The sequence below is a fragment of the Myiozetetes cayanensis genome, unplaced genomic scaffold, assembly GCF_022539395.1.
Source record: "Myiozetetes cayanensis isolate MyiCay16 unplaced genomic scaffold, myiCay2020 scf35, whole genome shotgun sequence".
Classification (NCBI taxonomy): domain Eukaryota; kingdom Metazoa; phylum Chordata; class Aves; order Passeriformes; family Tyrannidae; genus Myiozetetes; species Myiozetetes cayanensis.
This window is the reverse complement of record NW_026087577.1, coordinates 406,043-432,957: the sequence shown is the minus strand read 5'-3', so window position 1 is coordinate 432,957 and position 26,915 is coordinate 406,043. Positions and strand designations below refer to the sequence as shown.

The following is a 26,915-nucleotide window of genomic DNA, read 5'->3' as shown; positions in this document are numbered from 1 at the left end:
TATAAATAATAACCAAATCAGACTACAGAATGGGACGGACGGAGATGCTCGGAGTGACGGGTGGTCCCTCTGCCCGGGGCCACGGCTGTTCGCCGGCTCTGACCATTCGGAATAAACAAATTGGGGGAAAATTATTATTATAATATAAATCCTGGTGAGTCGGGAATTAAAGAGGGATAGGGTAGAGGAATGCAGAGAGCAGCGACCCAGACGGTGCTGGGAAAAGCGGCTCAGCAGCCGAGGTGCGAATGCAACTGCAGAAAAGGGTTTTCCCCAAATAAAATAAAATAAAAATAAATTCAAAAAAACTGGAAAGAAGGAAGGAGAAAGACTCCCCGCAATTAATTCTGTCCCCACGGCTGTTGCGCTTGCGAGCAGGAACAGCCTGGGTTTCGGCACACGGAGCCGGTCGGGCTGGTGGGGCTGCTGTGATGTCCCCGGGGCTGGGCTGCTGCCACCCCCATGTCCCCTGGAGCCCTCGGGGATGTTTTGTTCACTTTGACTATTTTTTTCTGTCTTTTTAATATTTAAACCAAGGCGTAAAAGACGCTTAACATAAGGAATCGTTTCGTGATTTCAGTTCTTTCTCGTTATTTGGGGGGTTCGGGCGGCGGCTGAAAGAGAAAAAATGTTATTTATTTGCGGGGAAAATAAAATAATCCGGAGCAGGGTAGAATATTGGAGCCCAACTTGAAACGGGCATTATTCTTCTTTAATACGCCGTGATGAGGGTTTGTGGAAGGAGGAAAACAAAGTCCATTCCCCAATCGAGGGGGGAACTTCCTAAGGTGCCACTGAGGGAGACGCTGCGATGCCCCCACCCCGAGCCACACCGCGGAAAAAAACCTGCTCCCTGCTCTGCTCCTACCGTGACCCCCCCCAGCTTTAATCAGCATTCAGGAAATGCCAGGGAGACTTTGTCCCTAATCTGTGCTTATTAAGCAAAAAAACCCTACCACGCTTATAAAATCGCAGGTAAGAAGGAAACCCGCTATCGATCGCGTGCGCCGGGGATCGCCGCTTTATGGTGGGTTTATTTTTTGGTTAATAAAATGCAAAAAGTCTGGAATTACCTTTAAAACACTCCTTCGGACCGGGGCTGGAGCGGTCCGGCCCCGGCCCCCCGCGTGTCCCCGGAGTACCGGGTTATTCCCGATATATGCTGCGGGCACCGTGAGGTTTTTGGGGGCTCCTCGGTGGGCGGAGGGACCCCCCTCAAACACACACACACACACCCCGTCCGGGCCGTGTTGCTCTCTCGGAGTTTAGTTCAAAGGGAGAAAAATTTTATTTGATTTAAGGAGCAAATTCGGAGCAGCCCCGCGGGCCCCGGGCACGAGTGTTTGTGTCCCCCCCCACACGCCTTCCCGAGCTCTTTGTGCCCCCGCGGCTCCGCCGTTTCCCTTTAAAACCTGCCAAATACCCCCAAATAACCTTTTCCCCTCCTTGTCCCCGTTCCCCCGCACGCATCACCCCGATCCCCACCCCAAACCCTGCTGCGGTTCTCTCGCTCCCCGCGCCTCCGTGGCCGCGGAGGAGAGAGGTTGCCATATTTGCATATATGGTAATGAGCTCCTAATTGCCAGGCTTGCTGCGCTTTGCTGATCGATTTCGAGCAATCCAGAGGTTAAGGAAGCTTGGAAATAGCGCGGCTCCCCTCCCTTCCCCACAGCTCCCCCCTCCCTTCCCGGCCCCCCGCGCGAGATGGAGCTGGCCCCGCATTTGCATCCCAACTTTTTTTGACTCTCACACGTACACTTTACGTATCGGCTACGTGGAGGCTCCTCGGCCGCTCCTATATATCCTTACGCCGGGCACGGCCCCCGCTCCTCCGGCGGCGGCTCCGGGCTCGGGGCCACCGTGAAGACCCACGGGCCGCGGGGCCGGGGGGCGAGCAGGGCCGGGGCTGGGCAGGTGAGGGCAGGGAAGGTGAGGGCAGGGCAGAAACGGGCAGGCAAAGCGAGCAAGGGAGGGAAGGCAGGATAGGCAGGCGGGGAGAGCAGGTAGAGAGAGCAGGAAGGGAGGGCAGGTGGGAGCAGACGGAGCGATGCAGACAGGTAGGCAGGGAGGGCAGTGCAGGCAGGGAGGGCAGTGCAGGCAGGGCAATGCAGGGAGGGCAAGCAGTGCAGGCTGAAGAGTAGGGCAGAGAGGGTAGCGCAGAAAGGACCCGTTGCCCACATGGGAGCATCTCCCGCCGGCAGACGCCCCGAGCTGGGTGAAGAAGTAAGGGGGGAACCCGGGAGAAAGAAAGAGGAGCGGCCGGGCCGGACTCTGCCGGCCGACCATCGCCCACCCACCCCCGCCCCGTGCTCGCGGCCGGGCCGGGAGCCCCGCGAAGCCCCCGCGGAGCCCCCCGCAGCCTCCCGCGCCGCGCGGGGCCGGCCCCGCAGCCGGACAAACAATGTGAGACTTGGCGGAACAAAAGCGGCGGGGCTTGGGTTGCTGAACACGTCTGAGGCCAGACGAGCCGCGCGATTTATTGGACTCGGTAAGAAAACCATAATAAAAAAAAAAAAAAAAAAAAAAAAAGTGGGGCACGGAGGGTGAGGGGGGCGGAGGGCGGAGGGGGAGAGGGAGGACCCTCAAAGAACCTTTATTATGGGTTGGGGGTGGCAGCTCTGCGGGGCCGCGGGGAGGATGTCCCGGGAGCAGGTCCAGCTCCTGCTCGGGGCTGGGGGCGCGGGTACACCCAAGGCCGGCTGCGGGGTCGGAGTTTTTCCCAAAACCCCGGGGGGCAGGGGGAGCTTCCCTCCCTCTTCCTCTCCTCTCTCCCTCTCCCTGCCCGCGGCATCCCGGCAGCTGAGCTAAGAAAGTTTGGGGACGGCAGAGCGCGGTCCCCCCGAACCGCCGTGCTTTTCTCTCTGTTCTCGGATGACCCAGACCCACTCCGGGTGGGGAAGAGTTTCACTTCTTCTCCCGGCTCGAGGACCCAGTTTTGGGGTGTAGATGCTCCCCTCTGCAATCCCCCATTCCACCTCGGACAGGGAACGGGAGAGGCCTGGCAGGACACGGCCATTCCCAGTCCTCGCCCACCATTCACGCAGGCCCGTGGGCTCACTGTTGCCCCCCACGCCAGGCCACGGGGCTTTGCACTTTGCAGGAGGGGATGCGACCCCCGTGCCCGCGGTGGGGGGGAGAGGCACCTCCAGATCCTCCCTCCTGCAAGTGTCTTCCCCGCGAGAGAGGCCGAGAGGGACCGGGCCGGGTCGCAGCGTGGAGCGTGGGCGGCGTTGCGTGGGGACACGCACACGGGTGACCCGGGAAGTGGAGGGCCCTGTCACCCCCATTCGGGAGTGAGATTTTGGCGGGGGTGGGGAGGGGGATACGCAGAGCTGAGTGTTTCCCGGATCCGCACCCCGTTGTGGAATAAGCAAATCCCAGTGGATGGGGCTGGGAGTGAATTAAACCCGCGTGGGTTCAGAGCGCCCCTCCTCCGTGCGCGGCAGAGCGCAGCCGGGTGCGGAGCGGAGAGGACACGATCCCTCTCCCGCCTCGCAAACTTCTCCTTGCGTGGCATTTCTTAAATTTTTCCCCCCACCCCGGTCAGGTCCGACCAGCTCCGTTACTCACCGTCTCCCCCCTCGTAAATAAGCGGCCGTGGGGCGGCCCCGCCGAGGCTTCCCCTCATCAGGCTGCGAAGGGCACCCAAATTAAGTGGATTTAGGGGTTTTTTAGCAGTTATTGAAGTCAGACGTGATGCCCCGGCCGAAATCCGCCTCTCGGTTGCAGCGGGCCCGGGAGCCCGGTGCTGCCACCGATGGAAAATCCCTCGCAGCTTTTTCTTTTTATTTTCTGCTAAGGAAGCTTTAATTTCTATTTTAATTTGTATTTTTATTTTAACTTATATTTTAATTCTTATTTTCCTTTTCCTTTTTTTTTCTTTCCCTTTTTTTTCCCTTTTTCTTTTTTTTTTTTTTGGGGGGGGTTGTCTTTAAAATCCTAATCCTTGCGGTCTGTCCTTGAGACTCCCCTCTGCGCGGAGAAGGAGAAGAAGCTGCGCTCAAAGAGTGCGCGGGGAAAAATCAAACTGAGCTTATTTAGGGTTATTTTTCGGTTCGTGCGCGGATTCCCTGCTATGCAGAAAAGCACCTGGTACCCACCGGCTCAGCTTCTGCCCAACTCGGCTCCGTTTTTAGTCCACGAAAATTAGGTTTTTATTTATGCACTGGTGTACATGGAAATTTTAGGTCTGGAAATCCTCAAATTTGCTGTTATCGGGGCGATCCCGCTCCTTCTGTTTACCGGCGATTTGGATTTATTTTTTTCCCAGGAAAACAGTAAAGCACGGAGCAGGTTTTTATTTGCTAAGAGACCCAAAAACACACCCGAGCATCTTCTGTTAGTCGCCTGTGTCCTTCCCTAAATCCTCCCAAATCGGGATGGGTCTAACGCGATGTTATTATTAAATAAAATTAGAAATAAAACTGCACTGTCATCGGGGTGATCCCGGGGAGAATCCAAGTTTGAAAGCTAAATCCGTGTGTTTGCAACCTTTCTCTGGATAAATCGCAAAATTCGTCGTGTTTCTTCTTTAGGCGGGTTAAAAAAATAATTATAATTTCTGGAGGAGCCTGAAATAGAAATTTAGGTTTTTGGTTTTTGGTTTTGTGGTGGTTTTTTTTTTAAGTGACTTTAATAAAAAGGAGAATAAAAAGAGGGAGAGCGTATGGTTGTGTCTCTAAAATCCCATCTCGGCGAGGGTGGGGAATGGTTAAAGCCGGCCCAGCCGGGACCCCTCAGAGCTGCTCCGCGAACACCCACGCGTGGGGGCTGCGCGGGCACCCCCTGCGCTGCCGGCTCTCTAACCGACCCTTTGCGTGTCTTCTCTTCCAGGAGAGCCCCGGCCCCGGCTCCGGGTCCAGTCGCTGCCTCCCCCCCGGCCGGCCCCCAGCCCCGCTCTGCCCACGGGGGAGAAGCCGCTCGCGTGGGGAGCGCGGCCCAGGTGGGTGACGGGGAAACAAGGAGGGAGAAACCCCGGGCAGCGCCAGCCCCGGGGCGCGAGCAACGCCGGGAGGGCTTGGGAAGGGCCCTTTGCCTAAAAGAAATTGGGGGCTGCAATTCGGGTGCGGGTCACAGTTGGTGGGGGAGGGGAACTCCCTGGTGCCTCAAAAAAAGGCGCTGCATCCAACCCCACCCTCCATCGCCCGTGAGCACCCACAGAGTCTTCCCGAAATTTACATTTTCCTCCTCAACCGAGCCTGGAAGCGGCCGAAGGGAAGGGGGAAAATGCGCAACACACACACACCACACCCCAAACCCTTTTGTGTGGACGGGGAGCCCACAGACAAGCCGGGCTGGAGGCCACGGGGAGGGGCTGTCGGCGGAGCGGGGACAGTCCTGGGGGGCAGAGCCCCAGCCCCGGGAAATGGGGCCAGAATGGTTTGGGCTGTCCATAAGGCTGAGCTGTTGGGATCATCCCCACCACCACCTCCCCAGGTTGAGAAGGTTCCCTGTTGCCTCGATGCCTCACAGGACCCTCCCTGGGGTTATTTCCACATCCCTGGCCCCCTTTCCCCACTCCCAGGCAGGGCTGTAAGTGCTGGGCCTGATGGGAGCCAGACCAGTGGGCTCCCATTTTCCCAGTGTGGGCAAGTGGGAGAGAGGGCCCTGACAGGGTGGACGTGCCACCAGCAGGAGAATCTGGCTCCAGGAAGGAGACAAAAGCCATGAGCAACTTCCCACTCTAAACTCACAGACCCAAACCCATATGGCTTTATACTAGGGGAAAAAAATTCCAAGGTGAAGAGGAATTTTAAGACAAAATGTGGAGGGGAAAAAAAAAAAAACCAAAACAACCCCCAAACTCCATTCTTGTTCAAGGAAAAATCATTACTTTATTTTTGGTGGGATCTCTACTACAGCGGGAAAATCAGAGGGTAGTTAGTGGCCTGTGGGGTTAAAACTACAAAAATAAAATAGCTTTTGGTTCCATCTTGGAGCTGCAGAGCCCGGGTAGGACCCTGTGGCACTGGCACCACTCGGACAGCAGCAGAGATGAGCAGGGGTTCCCCTTACCGAGCCCCAGGGGGCTGAAACTGGGGGGCAGAGAGGGGGAGAGCTGGAGAGGTGGGTGGTGGGAGGATGGTCACGGCTGGCCGTGGGGACACTTAGTGTTGGGGGCGAGTGGTGGCGAGGGGTGGGGGCCAGCGGCGGTGATGAGGGTGACGGCGATGAGGGTGGTGGTGGTGCCAAGGGTGGTGAACGGGATGGACATGAGGATGAGGGCGGTGATGATGGTGCTGAGGGCAGTGAACAGGAGGGTGACGAGGACGATGGCGCCGAGGGCGGTGAGTGAGACGGTGGTGAGGGTGATGGTGGTGATAATGGTGGTGATAATGGTGCTGCGGGCGGTACACGCGACGGTGTGATGAGGGTGATGGTGATGGTGATGAGGGTGATGGTGATGAGGGTGATGGTGACGGAAGGTGATGGTGCTGGTGATGGCGATGGTGATGGTGGTTCTGAGGTGGGTGATAGCCACGGTGGAGACGCTGATGGTGGGGGGCGATGATGGGGAAGGGTGATGGGGGTGACAGAGACGGGGGGGTGAGAGGGACGAGGGCGACAGGGATGGGGTGTGTGTGTGGGGGTGGAGGTGGTGACGGGCGGCGGCGACGCGCGTGTGCGCGCGGCTCGCGGCCCCTCCCAAACCCATTGATGAACCGAGGGGCGCTGCAGAGGGGTGGGAGCCGGGGCGGGTGACGTCAGGAGGGGCCGAGCCAATGGGCTGGCCAGGAGAGGGCCGGGAGTGGGAAAGCATGAATGAAAAGTGCCGCGCGCCGCTCCCCCCGGCGCAGAGGCTGCGGGCAGCGGCTGCGGGCAGCGCGGCGGGCAGCAGGTACGAGCCGAGCTGAGCCTCGCTGAGCCCAGCCCAGCCTCGCCGAGCCCAGCCCAGCCCAGCCCAGCCTCGCCGAGCCCAGCCGAGGGCCCCGAGCTGCCGGCAGGGCCCCGGCCCCGCGCTGCCGGCGCTCCGCTTCGCGGGAGAAGGCGGGGGCGGAGGAGCCGCGGCGTCTCGGCGGAGCGAGGGCTCCACGTCCTCCCCGCAGCGCACGGAGGCTGCAGGTGAAGGAGGGATGGGAGCGGAGCAGGTCGCTCGGCGAGCGGAGGGATGCGGGTTGGAGGCGGGCGGGAGGGACTGCGGGGTGCCGCGGGGAAGGGGAGGGATGCGGGTTCCTCCCCTGGAGGATGGAGGGATGCGGGATGCCCTGGAGAGGAGGAGCGGTGCGGGGATGCGCGTTCCTCCCCCGGAGGAAGGAAGGGTGGAAGGACGCAGGTCACTCCCGGAGAAGGGGAAGGGTTCTCCCCCACCCCCGGAGAGAGGAGGGATGTAGGGATGCAGAGCCCACGGAGGTTGCGTGGTCCCCGCGAAAAAGGAAAGGACGAAGGGATACGGGGAGAGGAAGGCGAGGGATGCGGGTCCACACCAGGGAAAGCTCCGGTCCCCCCCGAACGAACGGAGGGATGCGGGTCCCGGTCCCCGTGCAGAGCCGGGGTCCTGAGCCGCGAGCAGGAGTCGCTGCCTTCCTTCTTTCCTCCTTTCATCATTTCCTCTGTGTTTTCTGTGTTCGTTCATCGCTTCTGTTCCCCCAGATCTTGGCTGAATCCAAAGCATCACAAGTTCTTATTTATATTAACCGTCAGGTTTTTCTCGCAGTCATTTTGTTTAGAGAGCGTTAAACGCATTTCTGGGTGGGGAAATGTCCTTTTGGTCTTCTATGCATATTTTAAGTTGCGGGCGCAAATTATATTTGCCTTGATTATTACCAGTTTGAATGCATTAATTTGATAGTTATTAAAAATAATGTGGGCTTAATTCTCGGCACCTGCACAATATCATTTGGTTTGCAAATGAAACAAATTGAAACTCGGCAGAAAATAGGCAGCTCCTGCGTGGCGATCCTGTAATTCTGCCCCAAATTGTGCTTCCGAGGGGCCTGATCCTGCCTGTCCCGGTGATGCTCGGGACTCTGTGCCCCGGGCTGCGGGAACAGGGCCAGGGCTGTAGCTGCGTGCGGATATTATGGACCTGGCTGCTAATATTTGCATCTCTTTTTATTCGTTTTCCTCCCTCGTTCCTTCCTTAAAAGCCACGTGCCCCCGAACCCCTGGAGAAGAGGAGGTTGGCTTTTTCCTGCTGATGCTGTAGACTCCAGGGGTTGGTTGTTATCTTTGGTTATCTAGCTGTATGAGTGGTGTCGATTCTTCATAAAGCTAGATAACCGAAAGTAAAAATAACCCCATTACACGCCTGAGGAGGATGTGGAGAAGAAAGGAAATTCATCAAAAGGAAGAGGAGGAAAAGAAAAAATGAAAAGAAAAAAAATAAAAAGGAAGAGAAAGGAAATGAGAGGCGGAAAAAAATGGGGGAAAAGACAACTTTCAGAGTCTGGAATTAAAACCCGAGGTAGGATTTTTTTTTAATTTTTTTTTTTTTTTTTTTTTTTAAGAACCCATTTTCCTCCTGTGATTTTATGAGTTTGCTAATTCTGGGCATGGGTAGAAACCGTCTGTGTTGAGAAAGACAAGAATGTTGCCGCTCTCTCCTCGGCTGTAAACCATAATTGAATTAACAAAGTAAAACTTCCAATCAGACTATGAATTAGTTAAGTCCAGGACCCAGACTACAGATCAAGGATGAACTTTCATTGCATAACCAGTCGTAGAGCATCAGAGAATCCATAAATCAATACAGATTACTGTGTTGGATTATCTGTTTAATAAAGCAGCAACAGAGCAATGTTTATTAATGGTTGTCTTGCAAATACGAGTACTGGATTCTTTCTCCTTTTCTTTTTTTTCCTTCCCTCCCCCACTCTCCCCTATCTGTTATACATTTAATTTTCTTCCCTGACAGCTATAACTTGATATCAGGATTAGAAAGAAGGATATGGTGATTTGGAAAATGGTTTCTTGCAGTTTTCTTTGTTTTTCTTCCCTAGTATCTCTTTCCAAACACTTTCTTTCTTCTTTTAACTCTTTGCCTATGAACATTTCTTTGAATAGACTCAAGATTCCAAGATTGGGGATTCACAAAATATATGGGTATATATAACTTGCATATGGAACCGTGTGAGACTATTTGGGGAACTTGATCTTGCTTAATTTATCTTCTCTGCAAATTCATGCTGGTTCTTACCCCTCTTTACTGGATTATGTATCAACCTCTTCCTTGTGGAAATCGAGATTTTTTTATTTTTTTCTTTTACTGCTCTACTGTAGAAGGGAATTTTGGGTCAAAGAGGTGAACTGGGTTTCTTCCCACTCACTTTTAATAGTGAGACTGGTTGCCTTGGCTGCTGCCTTCAAAATACAGCAAACTATTTGCAAAGGTGTCTTGACGTTGCTTAGAAGAACACAAAGGTCTCGTGATGGATTAAGATCAAATAATCTCAGAGCAGTGATTCCAAGGAGAGAGGAAAAAAAAAAAAGGGCTTAATAATAATAAAGAGCTAATGCGGGTGACGGCACCTGAACTAATTTTGGAAAGGAGCAATTATAGCTTTGTGACTTTATGAAAACCCTCTTGTGAGAGATGTAGAAATGAGCTGACTTTTGACCCCTGCTGGACCCGCTCGTTTTGCTCATGTGCTCATCAGGATCTTTAAAAAAAAAAAAAAAGGAAGGGCAGAAGAAACTGTCCCTGGCACCTCGACCAGGGAAGGGCTGTGGCGCTGCGTGTGACACCAGAGATTTATCCTGCGCCTTTGACTGCTTGAAATTAATAAACAAGGTATTTTTTTTCCCCCCTCACCCATGGTCCTGTAATTCAGAATAATTTAGTGCCTGTGTTAACTGGGGGTTCATGTAATGATCTTCTCGGGGAGAGCTTGGGGAAAAACCTCCTCTCTGTCTTCCCGCCGAGGTTCACCCGGGTGCTGCTATTGTTCCTGGGGCTGTTCCTCGGTGGTGGCAAGGGTGTAGGGAAGTTTTGACAGGCTCTTTTAGGATTCCCTCTTGTTGCCTTTCTGCTGCTCCTCTCTGGGCCAAGTGAAGTGCTACCCTCCTGTCCAGGTGGCTCATCCCCACTCAAAGGGGGACATTGCAGAGGACAGGGCAACAGGGAGCCAGCTCCAGAAATCATTTGAGCATCTTCCTTGGAAGGGAGGAGAACATCCTCCATGGAATGGGAGAGAACATCCTCCATGGACAGGGAGAGAACATCCTCCATGGACAGGAGAGAGCATCCTCCATGGACAGGGAGAGAACATCCTCCATGGACGCTCACACCTGAGCGTCTGGTAGGATGAAGTTGGACACCCCTGGCGTTGGTGTCACCGCACAGAGCTCTCCTCCTTCATCCTTCCCAGGCAGGCCGAACCTCTTTGCTGGTCCAGGTGGATAGTGTGGATTGTTGCTGCTCCAGCCAGGCTGATGGAGCAGACACTGGCACTGAGCAGTGGCCTGAAGTCCTCGTGTGAAGGGGGGCGGTGGCTCCACAGGGGGACAAGGGACTCTTACTCTGGGTGAGCACTGGCGAGCTGCCATGTGCCACCCACCATTGGCCGGTGTCTTCATTCAAGGAGGGAGGGAAAAATCGCCTTTTCTCCAATCAGGGGCTGGGAGCGATGCTATGTGAGCATCTTTTGGTGTTCCTGGATGACCAATCCTGCTCCGTGCGGCACTGCCATAGGCTGATTTTGATGGTGTTACTTGCTTGGCTGTAACAAAGGCATGGGCAGGAGTGGAGGGATGCAAACTGGGATGACGACAAAACTCAGCCAGGAATTTGGCAAAACATGTGTGGCGGGCCCACACCCGGGTGCAAGGCATTCCTGTGCTGGTCTGTGATGCAGAGGGTGGGTTTAAAGCCCACCAGGCCCGACCTGACTCTCTGGAGCCCATGCACCTCAATGCCAGATGCAAAAAGCTCCCTTTAAAATGGCTGTGACCCTCCCAGTTCAGGGACGGGGGGACACCGTGGGGCTAAAGCATCTCCTGGTCCCCACCCATCCCTTTGTGCTCCCAGCCTGGCAGGGTGAATGGGAACCAGTTTCACCCTACTTGCTGCCCCGTGACCATTCGGTGGGTCCTTGGGGGTCCCGGTGCCACAAGCTTTGCCCGTGGGGTCTGTGGGTACAGTTGGGCCGTGTTGCTCTTCGTCTGGGTGGAGATTCCTTTTTAATTTGGATTTTTGTTGTGGGGGGTGACCATTCCCAGTGGCAAGACTGGCTGCATGGCTGTGAACTTGGCACTCTCGAAGGCTTTTAGGATAGTCTTGCAAAGAAAGAGCTGATTTTTTATTTTTTTCCCCCATTTTCTCTCTGCTTTGCTCCTGGAGTACACCAGCAGTAAGGCCGGTGTATTGGTATGACATTGATCCAAATTGCAGCTTACATGTGGCCATTTAAGCTTGCCTGGACACTATGATTTGACTGGTTAACACTCAGCACTGTCTACTCTGTTCTCCCTTCTGGTCACATAACTGCTGGAGACATTAATAGGAGACACATTCACATGTTCAGGAGCAAGGGATCAGCTCTCCACGTCCCTTCTCTTGCTTAGCAGCAGCTTGGAGCAGGGAAAGAAAAAAAAGGGAGCAAATGTAATACTAATTTTTCTATGATTCGGTGAGTCATTGGGGAGAACAAGCCTATACAAACATAATTATTGAAAATTATCAATTTCATTCAATAAATCCCCTTTAGCTCCCACCTTTAATGCTTATGCCAAGGATACAGAAATGCAGCAGGGCATTTTGTTGCTGAGTCCAAAGCCCTTTCACACTGTTCTCACCATAGGAACGATGCGCTGTGAGGGAGGGGATTGGCAAGAGTGGCAAAAGTGCAGAAATACTCGTGCTGGTTGGTGTTGCCAGTGGACATGAACTTTTGCTTTGTGAGGTATAAAATAATTGTATTTTTTAATATTTAATATTAGAAAAGTCTCACCCCCAAATGACGATGAATAGTTAAAAAAATATTTTTAAAAAATCAGGATTTTTCACTGTTGGAGGAAAAAAAGACATTTCCCCACTGAAGGAATTTTCTGCTGGTCTTTTCCCAGTTTTCAACCGAAAACAATAGGAGGCCCTGATGGCTCAAGCCTTCCAGGTCTCCCTAGAGCATGGTGTCCCCTTTTCTCCCCAGATCTCCCTCCCGGCACAGTCCCGTGTGCCGTGGGTTGGGCAGGTGTGGAATGGCACTGCAGTGCCACCACAAAGAAATCACGCTGATACAATAGAAATATGTGTGTATCTACACACATATTTGAAATATAGAGATATAATTCCTGCCTCCAAGCAGTGGCGTCCAGATTTGGTGGGAGAGGAGATGGTTTTTAAAGGTGCTCTCACGGCAGGGTGACTCTCTCCCAGCACTGCTCCTCAAAACCGTGCTGTTTTTGGCGTGCCAGGGTTGTGTGGTGTGCGGTCCAGTTGCTCAGGTCGGGTTTGGGGGGATCTCTGTGCCAAAGGAAAGCAGGAGGCTTCCTGCCATCGGTACCTACGGGGGTCAAAAATGCTGATTGAAGCCTCCGGCCGCTGGACCGGGGCTGAGAGGGGAACACGTCTTTGTGCCGAGAACAGAGTCTTCCCTCTTCAAACAATCAGGGCTTCAAACCCCTGAGCGTTTTCAAGGGAACGATTTTTATGTCGGGATTATGATAAACCGGCTGAGTGGGCGCGCTAAGCCGCCATAGGAATCAGATCAGGCCCTGCTTTAATTTCAGCGAGTGGCGGGTGTGTGGGAACGGAGGCTGGGGCGATGCTCGGCATTAACCGTCTGGGCTCTGGGCCCCGGCGTGCCCCGTTTCGCAGCACAGACACGAGGAGGGCTGCGGGCAGGGTCATGCCAGCCCTGTCCCCACCGTGGCTTTGCCGATGGGGTCTGGCCGCCGATCCGGAGCACTTTGCAAGGTGCTTTGCACCACCCTGTGACGGTTTTAGAGTAGCCGGCGCCGGTCTCTGTGAGGCAGGAGCCGGAGGGAGAGGGGATTTCTTAACACCCCAGGCTGCAAACGTGGTGCTGAGTGCCCAAAAACGAGACAGGATGGCTCTCACCGCACCCCGCCCGGGGGGGATGCGGGTGGCAGTGCCCCGAGGGGGGGGTACAGCTGGAAGGAAAATGATGAGCTCTGTGGTCTTCAGGCTGCTGGGAGGAGACGCTCGCCAGCGGGCAGGTCGCTCAGATGCAGCCGGGGTGATTGGATGTGAAAGCGGAGCCGCGGTTCTCGCCGCCCGCGCCGGCGGCTTCGCCTCTCCGCGTCGGGAGGTTCTGCGGCCCGGGCTTGTGTGACAGCGTTACCAGCGTGACAGGGGGGGACCCTAAAAATAGTCCTGGGGCCGCATTCCGGCTTGCCCTGCGGGATTTTCAGGGACAGATATAGAAAGGGACGTGTGCGTGTGAGTCCCGACACCTCGCTGTGTGAGCAGGGGAAGGAAGGGGTGGCAGCCGCCGGGAGCGGGCGGGATCTGCTGCCGGGAAAGCTGTGGCGGCCCTGGGAATTTTTGGTTCAGGAGCCCCGTGCCAGCTGCTGTGAGGGGACCCCCCGAATCCTGGGGCTGGGATTCCAGGTGGGGGTGTCTGTATGTACTGAAGTCTGCAAAGCTAACAGGCAGGTCTCGGATCAGTGCTCCTGGCTGAGCCCACCTCTGGTTATCAGTGGATCACAGTCTCTTACTCGCCGAATAACTCCAGGATTTATCCTGCTGCAGCTGAGACCAGACTTGGACCTGGCATCTGTAACTGTACAGCTAAGCTGTGTAATCCTCACCCAGCAGTGGCGGCTGCGGCCTGAGCTCTGGCTTTGACAGCCCAGGCTAGGTGTAAAAATCATTGTAATTCTACTTTCAGGGGTTTTAGTACTGCTGGAGCAGGGACAAAGGGGGTAGTGCCAGGATGCTGGAGCAGGAGGATGGAGAATCCGCGTTGGGTGCATCTGCTGGGTCTTATGTGAAGAGTCTTTAAAGGCAGGTGGAGGATAGGAGATGGAGCTCGCTTTGGGACAGGGAGAAAATGCAGGCTCTCAGAGGAAAAAGGGAAAAAAAGGTAGATTAATAAGTGCTGGGAATGAAAAACACTGGACACTCCTTGGTGTGGTGGGATGGCCTGGCCTGGAGACTCGTGTGTGGCTCAAGGGGTCCATTTGGCTCATCTTGTGGCCTTGCAGCATTCAGGTCAAGGCAGGTAAACTGGTTTTAATTTGACCTTCAGAAGGTTCCTGCCTGCTGGAAGCTCAGAACTCATCCTTTATTGAAAAAAAAAACAAACACAAAAGCTCTGCTGCATCAGCGTGGGAGCTCTGGAAAGACGAAAGGGAGTCCCCAAGATCCTTGTCACCCTTATGGAGGCACTGGGTGCTCTTTGGGAAGGAGAAAGATTTCTCCCCTGGGAATCTGCTTTGTTTCATCTGTCCCTCCTCCTCTGGCTTTTAGGAAATTTCTGCTATTTTAACTAATGAAATGAATGATGAGTGAAATACTCATCTTTTACAGTGTTTCACAGGAGCGGATTGTTTTAGGGATTCCCAGGCTGAACCCGGCAGGAATGTGCCTGAGCCAAATAACCTTCCTCTGGCATCAGCAGGCACCAGCTGCTTGGGAAGAAAGTGCTTGAAACCCTACAATTACGGGATAATGTATTCTGAGAGAGTTTCTTGGCTTTCCGTTCCCGAGCTGGAGAGTTTAGATCCCCTCCCTGAGCCTCGTAAAATGTCGCTGAACTTGGATGTTCTTGTCACCTGGCCCTCCACGGTGCCAGGAGTGGCGGCAGTCCCTCTGTGGGGGCTTGGGGCCGAGCAGGAGGAAAAACACCCCCCATTTTCTGGCATTTGCTTTGAATTTGCCTCTGCACCCTGGTTTTGGGAGAGGACTCGTATCTCTGAAAAGAGATGGAGGGGCACTGGCCTCTGCAGCCACCTATAGAGTCAATGGGAAAGTGATGGGGAATTAATAATATAACTTGGATTGTTCAAGGGAATTAGGCACATAATTCACTCAGGAACTTTGATTAATCCTGCAGGGCACTGTCAGGATCCAGGAATTTTCTCCCTGCTGGGGCCTGGTCGGGAGGTGCAGGATTAACCCCTCTGGCTGGCAGGAGGTTTGAGGCCTCAGGATGCTGTGCTGGGTTGGACAGGGACCATGGGGGATGGATGGCCCTGGGCCACTGCCCCACCCCACGATTTTGCAGACAAACCCCCTCTGGGGAATTTTCTCCCTTCTTCCTCTTTGTTTTGGCTTTGAACAGCAAAACCCACTAACACACACTAACACACACTCCTTTTTATTTTTTTCTCTCTCCTTTTTCTTTTTCTTTTTTTTTTTTTTTTTTTCTTTTTAATGAAAAGATCTTCTTAACCTTAAACCCATCCACCTGCAGGAGCACCAGCAGGGTGAGGTGGGTTTTTGGAGGGAGAGCCTTCCCACCGAGCTGTGCATCTCCTTGGCTCTCTTTGCTCTAGGAAACCGCTGATTTTTGGGGAGGTGGGGAGCAGGAGGAAGCCTGGCTGTGCTGCCTGGCCACTCTGCCCCCTCGGCCAAGGCTCTGCCAGCAGCAGAACAAGCCGGCCAAGAGTGAAGGCAAAGCTGCCTCCCTCCTCCGGTGCAAGGGATGGCCGCGGATCGGGTTGCCATGGAGAGCCGGGATTACTCTGCGCGTGTGTGCGCGGGGTGGGGGGAATACCGGGATTTTTTTTTATTTATTTAAAAAAAACAAAACAAAACAAAACATTTTCGATGGACCGCGATGCCGTTCGGCGGCCGCGCTCGCCCGACCTCGGGAGCTGCAACCTCCAACCCCATCCCCATCCCCTCCTCCCCTCCTTCTGCAACCCCAGCTCCTGCCCCAGCCCCTCCATCGGACTCTTATCTCCAGTAATCCCCCCGTAAGAGGGCTTTCTGCTTGTTATGACACCCAGTGAAAGCGTGGGAGAAAGATCCTTTCTTCGCCCTTGTCCTCCACAGCCAGCCACTGGCCTGAATGGGAGGCTTTTTTGTGTCTCTGTGTGCCTGACTAATTGAGCTGAAGGACTTGCGTCTGGAAGGGCTTGAAAGGGACTTTTGTTGCCACTGCGGAGTTTGTGGAAGGCGAATGAGCCCTGCTTTCTTAGGGAACGCGGGTCCTGGGCAAATTTGACTCTCAGCGCTCACGCCTTCGGGTTCTTTGGGAAAATTAGAAAAAAAACAGTGGTGGGATTGATTTTTTTTTTTATTTAAGAGCACTATCGGCAGCCCCAGTAACTGGAGAATTGGGTCTAGTAACAAAACCAAAAAATAAATCTTGGCCCTGAAAGGCTGGGGAGCCGGCTTTAAAAAAAGGGCTTGGTGAGATGAGTTTAAACCAGCTAAAAATAACAGGATCAGGAGCCACCGCCTCCAAAAATAACAGTATCGAAAGCCCCTTGTTTCCAAAAATAACAGTATCGAGAGCCCCTTGTTTCCAAAAATAACAGTATCTAGAGCCTCTGCCTGATGCTTATTTTAAGGCCCAATAATCAAACTCCAAATTTCCCCGCTGCAAATTGTTTCGTGGTCCAAGGGCGCTTCCCCATCCCGCTGCATCCCAAGAGGTGACGAGCATCAACTGTCACAAGGCGGTCTGAATGGCTGCTGCAAAATTCTTCTTTTCCTCTTGCCCTTAGCAGGAGTTGGGATTCTCCCTGAAAGTGCTTTAATTGTCTCTTGGTGCAGGATTGTCCCCTGGTCACTCCTGGCAGGGCCAGTGATGATGTGGGAGAGCAGGAGGGAAACCTTGTGCTGTCTGTAATAGCCCAGACCCCAGATCCTCATTAAAACACCCACGGAGGTCCTGCTTGGTAGGAAAACTGAGAGGTTTTGCCACAGCACTTTGTGATTCTAAAGACTCTCCTCCGTTGGGAAGGCTGGTTTGGGACACCTGGGACTGTCACCCCTGCTGGTTTTCCTGCTGCACCGCGTCCCATTCCAAGGATTTGGCGTTTCCAAGTGTCCTTGCCTTTGCTAATTTTTCATTCAAAGACCAGCAGTACCTTCTCCCAGCCCATCTTTTCCCCACAGCAGGGCCACGTGAAGCCTAGAGCATCATCCCACCTGCAAAACACCCCTATGGCAAGGAGGGAACATGGGGGTTTTGGGGGAAAACAGGACTTTGGAGGTAGAAAACTCCTTGATGTGTTGGAAAGCTTGGACAGTGGCTTTTAAGTGGCTGGTGGGAGAAATGGAGGAGAAAGTGGCTGTATGGGGTCACTTTGCTCCCATTGCTCATTTCCCATGGGATGTGCAGCCCCTGCACCTCATTGAGGAGCTGCTTGAAATTCTTGACAAGAAATGTGTTTCCTTTGTAACTTTTACCCCTCTCTTATTTTTCCCTCGTTCCTGTGATCTTGCAGGTCCCTCCACACAGGGAATGGCTGTGGAAGCTGCCAGGCTCCATTCCACCCTCTGTGTGGATAAGCACTCCTGGAGGGTGTTCTTTGGCAGTTGATTTCTAATGCCAAGGGATTAAAACATTTGGAAAGCTGAATTTTTCGATGGGTTGATGTAGAGTCTGCAAGTGCCCACAGCACTTCTTTTCTCACCCTGGGCCCAAAGGCCACATCCAGGTGCCTTCGGGAGTTTTCCAGGGCCAAAGAGATGCATCAAGGGTAGGGAAAAGCAGAACAATTGGGTTTGAAACAGACGTGGATGTGAGGAGTGAAACTTGACAGAGAAGGAAAGGCAAAAAGAGGTGAATGAATGGGCCTTTTACATAAAAAAAAAAAAAAACCTACTAAAAATTTTTACATCGCTTTTGGAGCTGGTACCGAACCCCTTTTCCCAGGACTCCACTTGGGACCTTTTAAATTCAGCAATTTCTGCCGCAGTCCTTAACTTGACGCTGTGCTAAACCCCAACCTTGGTTTTCTGTCCTGCAGCCCGAGGTCCGTTCTGCCGCAGCTCCGGGGGGTGCCCGTGACACCAGGTATTTGTTAAGTGCATCCTGACTTGTTATTTTCCTGGCAAACAACATTTTCTGTGCTGTTTGGGCGCTCCTGAGGCAGCAGTGAAGGCGTTTGTCCCCTCAGCCCCACACCAGGACAAGGCAGTTGCACGTTAGTCGTTAGTGATGAGCAGCTGCCGCTGCCAGCTTTGCGCCCGGGCACGGCTGCACCCACCAGCACCCCCCAGCCATTCTGCTGCCCTTCTGCTGCACTGCCTCCTTTTTCTTTAAAGAAATATCCTTCACAATAATTATTAAAAAAAAAAAAAAAATCACCTAATTCCAGTTTTGGAATGATGTGTGAACTTGGAAATTGGGGCTTGAAGTCAAAACAAGATGAGCGGAGCAGGGCAAGGCTCCTGTTTCTGCAGGCTGAGGGCCTGAAGACAAAGAAACTAAATTGCAGGTGCTTTATTTTTTTAAAAAAAAGATTATTCCTTGGTGTTTTTTTTAATTATTATTTTTTTTTAATTTTCCCTCACCTTTTTTTTTTTTTCTTTATAGGGAAAGGGCTTGCTTTTTCTTTTTTTTTCATTTTTCAAAGTGCAAACCTCGAGTATATTTTACGCTCTGCAAAGGCCTTACCAGCCTGGGACTGCCTTAACAAAACAAAAGGCTTTAATTTTTTTATAACTGACCGGTAGTTCTGGGTTTGTGCATTTCAGAGCACATCAGACTGACTCTAAAAGGATGATTTTTATGGTGTCTCCAACCAAATCCCTGAAATTTGGGAAATTCTTGCCGTTGCTCAGGTTATTTCTCCTGGTCTCGATAGCTTCCAGCTTAAATAACAAGAGTTTTTAATTAGATAGGGAAAAAAAAAAAGATCAACTATAAAAGGAGGTATAGAAAACAAGAGAAAAATCAGGAGGTTTTAGAGCAAATGAGGAATAATTTTTAGGGAAAACACAGCAACAATCCTAAACCGCTTAATTATTGCTAATCAATACAGCATTGCTATAAAATATTTATTATTCTGCAATGCATCTGTTTCTCCACTTTACAGCCCATTGGAATAGTCGTAATTCCTGCAATCCCAACATTTGGTGAGCAGGTGAGGCCACGCACTCAGAATTTTCCTGTTCCTGTTCCCAGCACAGGAGGCCGTTGTGTTTTTGGGGCTGGGATTGGGCATGGGGGTTTTCCCAGAGGTTTGGAGGAGCAGGGCAGCGATCCCACGCCGATGCTGTGGATGTTCCCAATACCCTCTGAGCATCCCGAGGTGCCAGGTGGGTCACGGGGATGGGGATGGGGGGCCTGTGCCACCTCTGCCATCCTTCTGCTCCTCTCTCCCTCCCTGGAGGGCAACAGGCTCATCAAGCACCGGGGGAAACCATAATTTAATTTTTTTCCTCACTGAAAAAAGCAGGTGAAAAAAAAGAAGAATGGGATTTTGGTGCGTTTCGTGACTTTGTTTCCAGTGGATGAAGGGTCAGTGGCTCCGTGCCCGCCCTGGTGAGCGGGTTGGGTGTGAACAGCAGAACCCTCGTGGCTGCCAGAACCTTTCCCCGCACCACAGGGAAGGTTTCACCTTCTGCTGAGAGCGGCCTGCTTATCCCTTCCCTGCCTTTCCTTGCCTTTTCCTTTTTCTAATTAATATTTTTTTATAATTTTCTGTGCTTTTTTAAATTTCCCTTTTCTTTTTTTAATTTCCCCTTTTCAATTTTTAAATTTCCCCATTTCAATTTTTAAATTTTCCCTTTTCCATTTTCTTTATTTCCCTTTTCGATTTTTTATTTTCCTTCGACATTTTTTTTATTTTCCTTTCTATTTTTTTCTTCTTTAATTTTTCTTTAATTTTATTTTTTTCCTGGTTTTGCCCTTTCTTTTATTTTCGGTTTCCTTTTTTGGTTTTGTTTTGTTTTGTTTTCTACTCATATCCATTTTTTTCCCTTAATTCTGCATTTAAGCCTGCTTTGTCTTGTCTCCTGCCAGAACATTTATCGAAGGGCAGCCGCTCCCACGCCAGTGGGGTTTTTCTGTTGTTGTTGGTATTTTCCTGGTGCTTTGTTCCACCCAAGGCTCCTCCCCAGGGCCCACGGTGCCCACCGAGGGCTGCGGATCGGGGTGCCTGGGATGCATTGGGAAACACAAAGCCCCAAGGAAGACACGAGGCTCTTGTTATCCCGGCCGCGCGCGAAAGAGTTAATCCATTAGAAATTCCGAGCCCTTCTTCCGATAGTTAAACCTGATTTGCATGCATTTGCATAATGAATGTCATTTGCATTCTTGGAGGTTGGCTACTTCTGTGGGAAAAGTCAAAGCGGGATTGCGGGGAGGGCGAAGGGGGGTCGGCGAAGAAAGAAGGGAAGATTTTTTTTTCCCCGCACCCCACGCGCATCCCTGCCCCTCGCCGGCCTCGCCCAAATGCTCCTTTTCCCCCCTTTCTTTCCCCCCATTTTTCCCCCTCGATGCCTTCCTGCCTCTCTTTCCGCAGGACGCACAAAGCCAAGCGAGGGGCGGATGGGCCGTGTCGAGGCGAAGCGCATCCTTTCCCGCTTCCCCCCCTTTTCCCCTCCTCTAATTTCTCCCTCTAATTCCATCTTGGCTCCCGTTCCCGGCGCCCTCTCGCGCGGGGGGCTGCGGCCCCTCTCCCTCCCCTCCCTGCGGGTGCATGCGTGCTGGAACGGTGGCAGGAAAGGGGAATAAAAAAAGGTGGGAGCCACCATTTTAGGCGGCTGACGTGTAAAATGGCTGATTCCCTTCCCCTGGCCCTGGCCACGCGGTCGGCTGCATCCCGGCCGCATCTCCCGGCCGCATCCCTCGGGTGGGGATGGATCCTGCCCGCCGTGCCCCGGGTACCGCGCCCTCAGCCCCGCGGGGCTCGGCCCGGCCTCGGCCGCGGGCATTTCCCTTCTCCCGGCGGGACGGGGCGTCGCAGCCACGAAACACCCCCGGTCACACACGAGGCACGGACGCAAACCCCAAACCAACCTCCTTTTGTCTCGCCTTCTGCAGTGGGGACGGCACCAAAAGCGAGTGCGTGGTCTTTTTTCCTCGATGCAACGGATGGCATTTCATTCTTTGTGTGCTATGATAGCACTAGCGAAACAGCTGTTTAATTTTTTTTTTTTTTTTTTTTTTTTTACCCCCCTCCCTCTTTTGGACTGGAAAATTCAACAGCCTCTTTTTTTTTTTTTTTTTTTTGCCACTGAAACCATTTTGGGGCTGTTTAGGAAAGGGGGGGGGGGAAATCAGTGTGAAACATGAGCGACTCCATCCCCTCCTTGTGCGTGACAAGGTGAGGTGTGAGAGACTTCACCTGGTCCAGATGATCTGTGGGCACAAAGTTATTGTGCTCAGGTTAATATGAGAGAGGGAGAAAAATCTCCCCATGGAACCAGTTGGGGTGTGAACTGGTTAATTTTACTACAGCACTTGAAATATTTTGGGGTATTTTATCCGAAGACCTGTTGTGAGAGGCTTGTGGGTTAGGTGAAAATCTTGGTGTTCCATGAGGCCGCGTTTGTTGTTCTTTTTAATTTCTCCCCATCCCTCTGTTGCCATGAGACCTGGAAACTTAAAAAGCCTAAATATGCTGAGTGAGTTTAACCCTGGTGTGACGGGAATTCTGAAAGCAGATTAAAACCACTTCGAAATTTATCCTTTCAGAAGGAAAAGAAATCACATTTTTTTGCCAGTGGGCTGACGGGGTGGTGGGGGGACCCGAACGCGCCTGGCTGGGGGCGGCCCCGTGGGGAAGCCTCTCAGTCCTGGTCCCTGGTGGGGTCTGTGAGGTGGGAAGGGACTGGGGAAGGGGTGACTGTCACAACTGTACCCCTTCAGATCGAGCTGCCCGGGGCGTGTGGCCACGCGCTCGCTCCGCCTGCCAAACGTGCTTAGTCAGGAATGGGAAACACTTCCCTAAAACTTGCAAAAATGCACTAAGGCTCTTAGCTCTTGGGCTAAGCTGCAGCTACTTAGCCCATTTCTCACTGCTTTTATTTATAAACTTCAGTCCGTGCTGGGGGATTTTTTTTTTTCTTCCTTTTTTTTTTTTTCCTCCTTCTCTCCCCGGGATGGGGCACATTAGTGGATTGGAAGTGGGGCTGGAAGGAGAGGATGGGTTTGGGCATCCCTGCTCTGCTCCCACCAGTGCTACTTGGGCTCCCCATCACTGAACTGCCACAGGATCAGATTATCTCTGATTTCTGTGGTATTATAAATGATTTATGGGACTAATGGACAGGAGAGCAGGTTCTTTCCCTGGCCTGAGCCCTTCCTCTCTTAAACAAGGCACATCAGTTCCATACTGGGTGTCTAAATCAATGTGTAGCCTGTGAGTGGCCACAGCTGAAAGCAGTTTACACAGAGGAAAAATATGCAAAGCTAATAATAATATATTATTAAAATATAAAACAATTGTGTAGGGATGCTCCAAAGCAACCTGGAGCAGGGGCTGGCAGCACAAGGGTCAGGGCTGCCTGGTTTTGTTATTTTTAGGCAGGGATGTGCAATGCTGGAGCTTTCCTGCTTGGTTCCTACTGCAACGGCAAGGGGGGAACCCTGCAGAGCTCGGAGTACATCCCAAGCCTCTTCCCTCCACGTGGCTCCCACTGGTGAAGGGTCTCCCTGGGCTTGGGGGAGAAGTGCTTGGGGCAATCAGGATAAATCCCCCCAAGGAGGGGCACATGGTGCTCTGGGTTTGGGTTCAGTTTTTGGCCTCAGTGGTGCAGCCACTGCCCTGGGCAGAGAGGGAAACCTGGAGAACGCAGCTTCCCAGAAGGCAAAGAATAAATAAAGGTGGTTTTTTGCTTTAGATTTAAAGGTTTTGGTCCTGCCTTGTCATTCCTGAGTACTTGGGGATTGGCTTTGCCACCGTGACAGCAGCAGGATGATGGCTGACCCCACACTTGCTGGGGACAGGGAATGGGGCAATGAGAGCTTTCCCCCATTTCAAATTCCCCCCAGAGCAGATCCCGGCTCCTCTCGCTCCCCACAGGGCAGAAGCTCCACTGGGGCATCTCAGATTTGGAAACTAGCCCTGTTGCAAGGATGCTGAGAGTTTTCCAACTGACTTCTCTCTTCCTTATTCCCCTTTCCTGCCAGAAAAGTGGCTGTAATCTCCCTATCCTGGTGTAATCCAGACAGGGAACATGAGGCTGACATTTAAAGTGTTCCCATCCTCTTTTCTTTCTCTTCCTGTCAGGGAGGACATGAGTTCATCCCATGTGAAGCTCATTTTCTGGCTGGCGAATCGCAGGTCTCTGCCACCCCATGAAAGTTCACAGGGAATATCCTGGTAAGTGCAGTTTAAAAAAAAAAAAAAATTCATTTTTTTATAGGCTTTCCCTAAGCTCTTACACCAGGCACTGTCACTCTGCTGAGATGGGCCGAGTGGCAAGTGTTTGGGGACTGGTGTGAGCCCACGGCGACCACTTCGTGGGGACAAGGAGGGGCCAAAAGCTCCATGGTCACCAGCTCTGTGGTCACCAGCACCTTCCTTGCTGACCAGTCGGCCCAAGGTCTCAGCCATCCAGGGATTTTGTTCTGTGTTTAACATCTGTTCTTCTAGGTTTGTTGGTTTGTTGTTCCCAAACCCTGGGAGAGACGTCAGCCACAAAGGGTTCTTTTGGGGTCTTTGGGGAGGTTTATTTGCCTTTTTTAAATGGAAAGGGGGTAATGAAGATGTTTGTGTTGTGTTTTGTTTTAGCTCAGATCAGCTCCGTTACCACACGAACCCAAGAGTGGGGGCTATATGGAAACCCCCACCCTCCAAAAGCCATGAGCCCCTCCCACGGGGATCTGACAGCAGGACCTGCCTTGTGGGACCCTCAGGAGAAGCCCCTCACCACGGCTGATCCCATGTGCACTCTCCTCCTCCTCCTCCTCCTCCTCCTCCAACCAGCAGACCCTGGCCTGGAGCACGACGTAGATGGCGATCTGCACCAGCGTCCATCCAGGCTGACCGGGGCTGCTGCCCAGCAGTGGGGACACAGCTTCAGCTCAGAGATGGATTGGTGGAGAGGACACCGGGACGTCCCCATCCCACTGCTGAACGTCACCCCAGGGACCTCTTGCTGGTGAGACTGGGGTGGGACGTGGGCTCCTCTCTGGCACTGGGACACGGGGAAGCTGCACCCACTGAGGGGTTGGGACCTCAGGTAGAGCCCACACCGGTGGGCAGCTGGCCTGAGGCGGAGGTGATGGGCAGGGGGAGAGGTGCTGGGAAGGGACAGTGTGTTTATTATTGAGGCGCAGCTGAAGCGGGTCCTTTGCCAGTGGTCAAGTCTGAATCACAAACTCCGCATTGTTTCCGAGTGGGTTCAGCACATTTCCCTTCTCCCCCTCCCTTCCCCTTTCCTCTCCTCTCGCCCTCGCACAAAGCTGTCATTGTGCCGGGGACTTGGTGATGGCAGCGTTGTTATTTGGGAAAAAAAAAGTGGGGGGGAAAAAAAAAAAAAAGAAAAGAAAGAAGTGGGGAGGGGGGGACCCAACAAGGTGAAGAGGTTTAAATCAGCTTAGCCCAAATGCCAATTAAAAACCAAAGAGGATTAGGCTTGTGATCAGCAGAATAGACAGTCATTGTGCCCCGACAAGGAGGTTTTCCCCCTCCCCAGGCCCGATGCAGTCGTGCCTCAGGTCTCCCTGCAATCATCACCGCTCTGCCCCTGAGCTGGGATGGAGCAGGGCAGGGGCTGCCCACTCTACAGAGCCCTTGCCTGGGGCAGCAAAAGCCCCACAGGTTCCCTGTGCAAAGACCTTTTCTCGCATTTTTTAAGTGTATGGAAGGACTCTTGTCTTGCCCTGGGTTCAGCCAAGCAAGGAGAGTTCTCCATCTCTCTGCCAGAGGAACGGTGTTCCCTGGAACAGGCTCTTGGGCTGAGAGTGTCCCTTGACAGGGAGCTGGTGGAGGGTCCCTGGGGTGAGGTCCTGTCTGGGGGTCTCAGCAGACACTGTCCCCACCCCTCTAGACACCCATGTGCTGGTCCAGGGCTCTCTCCAACCCTGGCACTGGGCAGTGGGGACCATCAGTTGGACAAAACCAGCCTTTGGTCCCTGGGTTGTGGTGGCTGAAGTGCCAGAAGCACTGTATGGATTCTCCTCCAGACCAGTGGAGATCCAGAGAAGACTCGGCTCTTCTCTGCTCCACGGCCTGGAGGTGACATCACAAATGCTCTCTGCCTGATTTAATCCTCTCTGCCACCTGGCAGCTTCCTGATTCCACAGTTTGGGGTGTAATGCAGCCAGAACTTGTTGTCCTTGTGGCATCCTCACCTGCAGAGAGGAACCTGGGCTGGGTGAAGTGTGCGTGGGTGCTTGCTTGGATGTCTCCCAGACTTATGCAGCCCACCCACCTCTAAGCATCTCTCCCAGTACACCACCAAAGTGGTAAAACCCCGGGAAGCAACGTGGCTGCTGTTAATGGGCACTGGAGTCTGCAGCCCTTTCAGTCCTGGCTTTCCTGACAGAGTGGTGAAGGCAAATCCCCTGCAGCCAAAATGGGTGTGAAAAGGTTGTTGCCAGAGCCAGAGTGTCCTGATGCCACACTAGCAACTTTAAGCTCAGGTAGCAAGTGTGATCGTGGGCTCTGTTCGAGGCTATTTGGGAAAGGAAAGGTGTCAAGCATATAGGTGGGAGCTGGGCCAAGAAGGGAGAGCTTTAAGGAATATCGGCAAGAAATTCAGATGGAACTTGAGCACCTCCATGTCTGAGTGCAGACATGGAGTCTGCATATCAGTCTGATACTGCCTGGCAGTTGGAGGTGCAAAGGGACCCCCTGCACGTCTCTCCTGCCTTTTCTCGGGGTGAATCCTCTCTGCTGAGGGGGACCATTGCCCAGCTGAGGAGACCCTGGAGCTTGGTGGATCCCACTGTCCTGCTTTACACAGGAGCCCAGGGATAGCTGAAGTGGAGTCTGGTCCAGCCCCCACCATCTCCTAGAAGACACTGAGCTGTCGTCTGTAGGTGCAAAATGCTCCTGGCTTTGAGCCAGGGAGAGCAAAAAGGAGCAAAAGGGCCTTTTCCCTGGAGAGCAGAAGAAGGAGAGAGCATCCCACCTCTGGACCAGGAGCCGCTTCTCTCCCATCCAGCCCGTGGCCAGCAGTGGCTGAAGGACCACAGTCACGGTGTGACAGAGCACTCCAGTGCTGAGGCAGTGGATGCTCGAGGAGCGTTGGGGAGCAGAAAGCAGGAATGCCGCGGAGCAAAGGAAATCGCGCGTCGAGGGGAGAGGGGAAGGACGAGGGAGATGCCGAGAGCCGGGAGGTGCAATGCCTTCACCTCCCTCCTCCAGAAACCCCTCACGCCGCCGCTGCCCCCGCGCCCGAGGATGCCCACGGCACCCAGCGAGCGCACAGGCTGTGGGAGCGGGGAAAGGGGTGGATGGGGGTGGTGGTGGTGGGGCAGGATCCGTCGCCCTTTGTTGCTGCCGTGTAATTTATGATATGAGAGAGGGCCATTGTCTGGACCCATCCTGTATTTTTCCGAGGGCTTTGCCTCTCTTCCCAGCCCCCCGCTGTGCTCCTGCTACTGTACGGTTGCTATGGGACGTGCTCCCCGCGCCGCGGCTATGCGGGGCAGTGCCGGGGAGGGCTGCCCGCCGCGCCCGGACCCATCTGGAGCCCCGAGCCCGCTGCCGGCAGCCCCGGCCCTCTGCGGCCCCGCTGACGTGCCGAGGGCCTGGGAATGGGGCTTTCGGCCCATCCAAGTTCACGGCCACCGGAGGCATTCAGCTGCCGGAGGGGCGGAGGGGGGGCAGCGGGATCTGGGGCGTTTGGCTCCATTCTCCCTTCCCTTTCAGCGCCGGCAGTGTCCTCGGTGCATACAGATCCCCCGTCCCTTTCTCCTCCTGACAAGTGCGCACATAAATAAATTACCCCACCGGGCGAGTGTGGAACAATCTGTCCCCTAAATTCTATTCATCGCCAGACAGGACTCATTATTCCCCCGATTAAAGCCGCTGGAGTAGCTTGCAAGGGTTACAGTTACTCTGTCAAACTGTAAATAAGACACTAAAAATAAAGGGCGCTGGCGAGAGAAGGGGGAAAGGGAAGCCAGACTAATGCCTGCTGCTAGGGA

General features: G+C 53.2%; 1 protein-coding gene across 7 annotated transcripts in view; it reads left to right on the top strand.

Annotated features, from left to right (window-relative positions):
• Positions 1 to 1,926: 1,926 nt before the first annotated feature.
• Positions 1,927 to 26,915, top strand: part of LOC126646488 (MAP7 domain-containing protein 1-like) — a 30,004-nt gene continuing 5,015 nt past the window's right edge. For 2 of the 7 annotated variants that reach the window (XM_050327867.1, XM_050327868.1), the window contains exons 1-4: positions 2,035 to 2,488; positions 4,834 to 4,942; positions 23,044 to 23,136; positions 23,548 to 23,917. In XM_050327867.1, coding sequence (XP_050183824.1) covers positions 2,179 to 2,488; positions 4,834 to 4,942; positions 23,044 to 23,136; positions 23,548 to 23,695 — 660 coding nt within the window. In that variant the 5' untranslated portion in view covers positions 2,035 to 2,178 and the 3' untranslated portion in view covers positions 23,696 to 23,917. Of the gene's footprint in view, positions 2,489 to 4,833; positions 4,943 to 8,087; positions 8,405 to 17,829; positions 17,877 to 18,900; positions 20,575 to 23,043; positions 23,137 to 23,547; positions 23,918 to 25,726; positions 26,205 to 26,915 lie in introns of those variants that run through there. The other 5 variants (XR_007630302.1, XR_007630301.1, XM_050327870.1 and 2 more) reach the window with 5 other exon arrangements.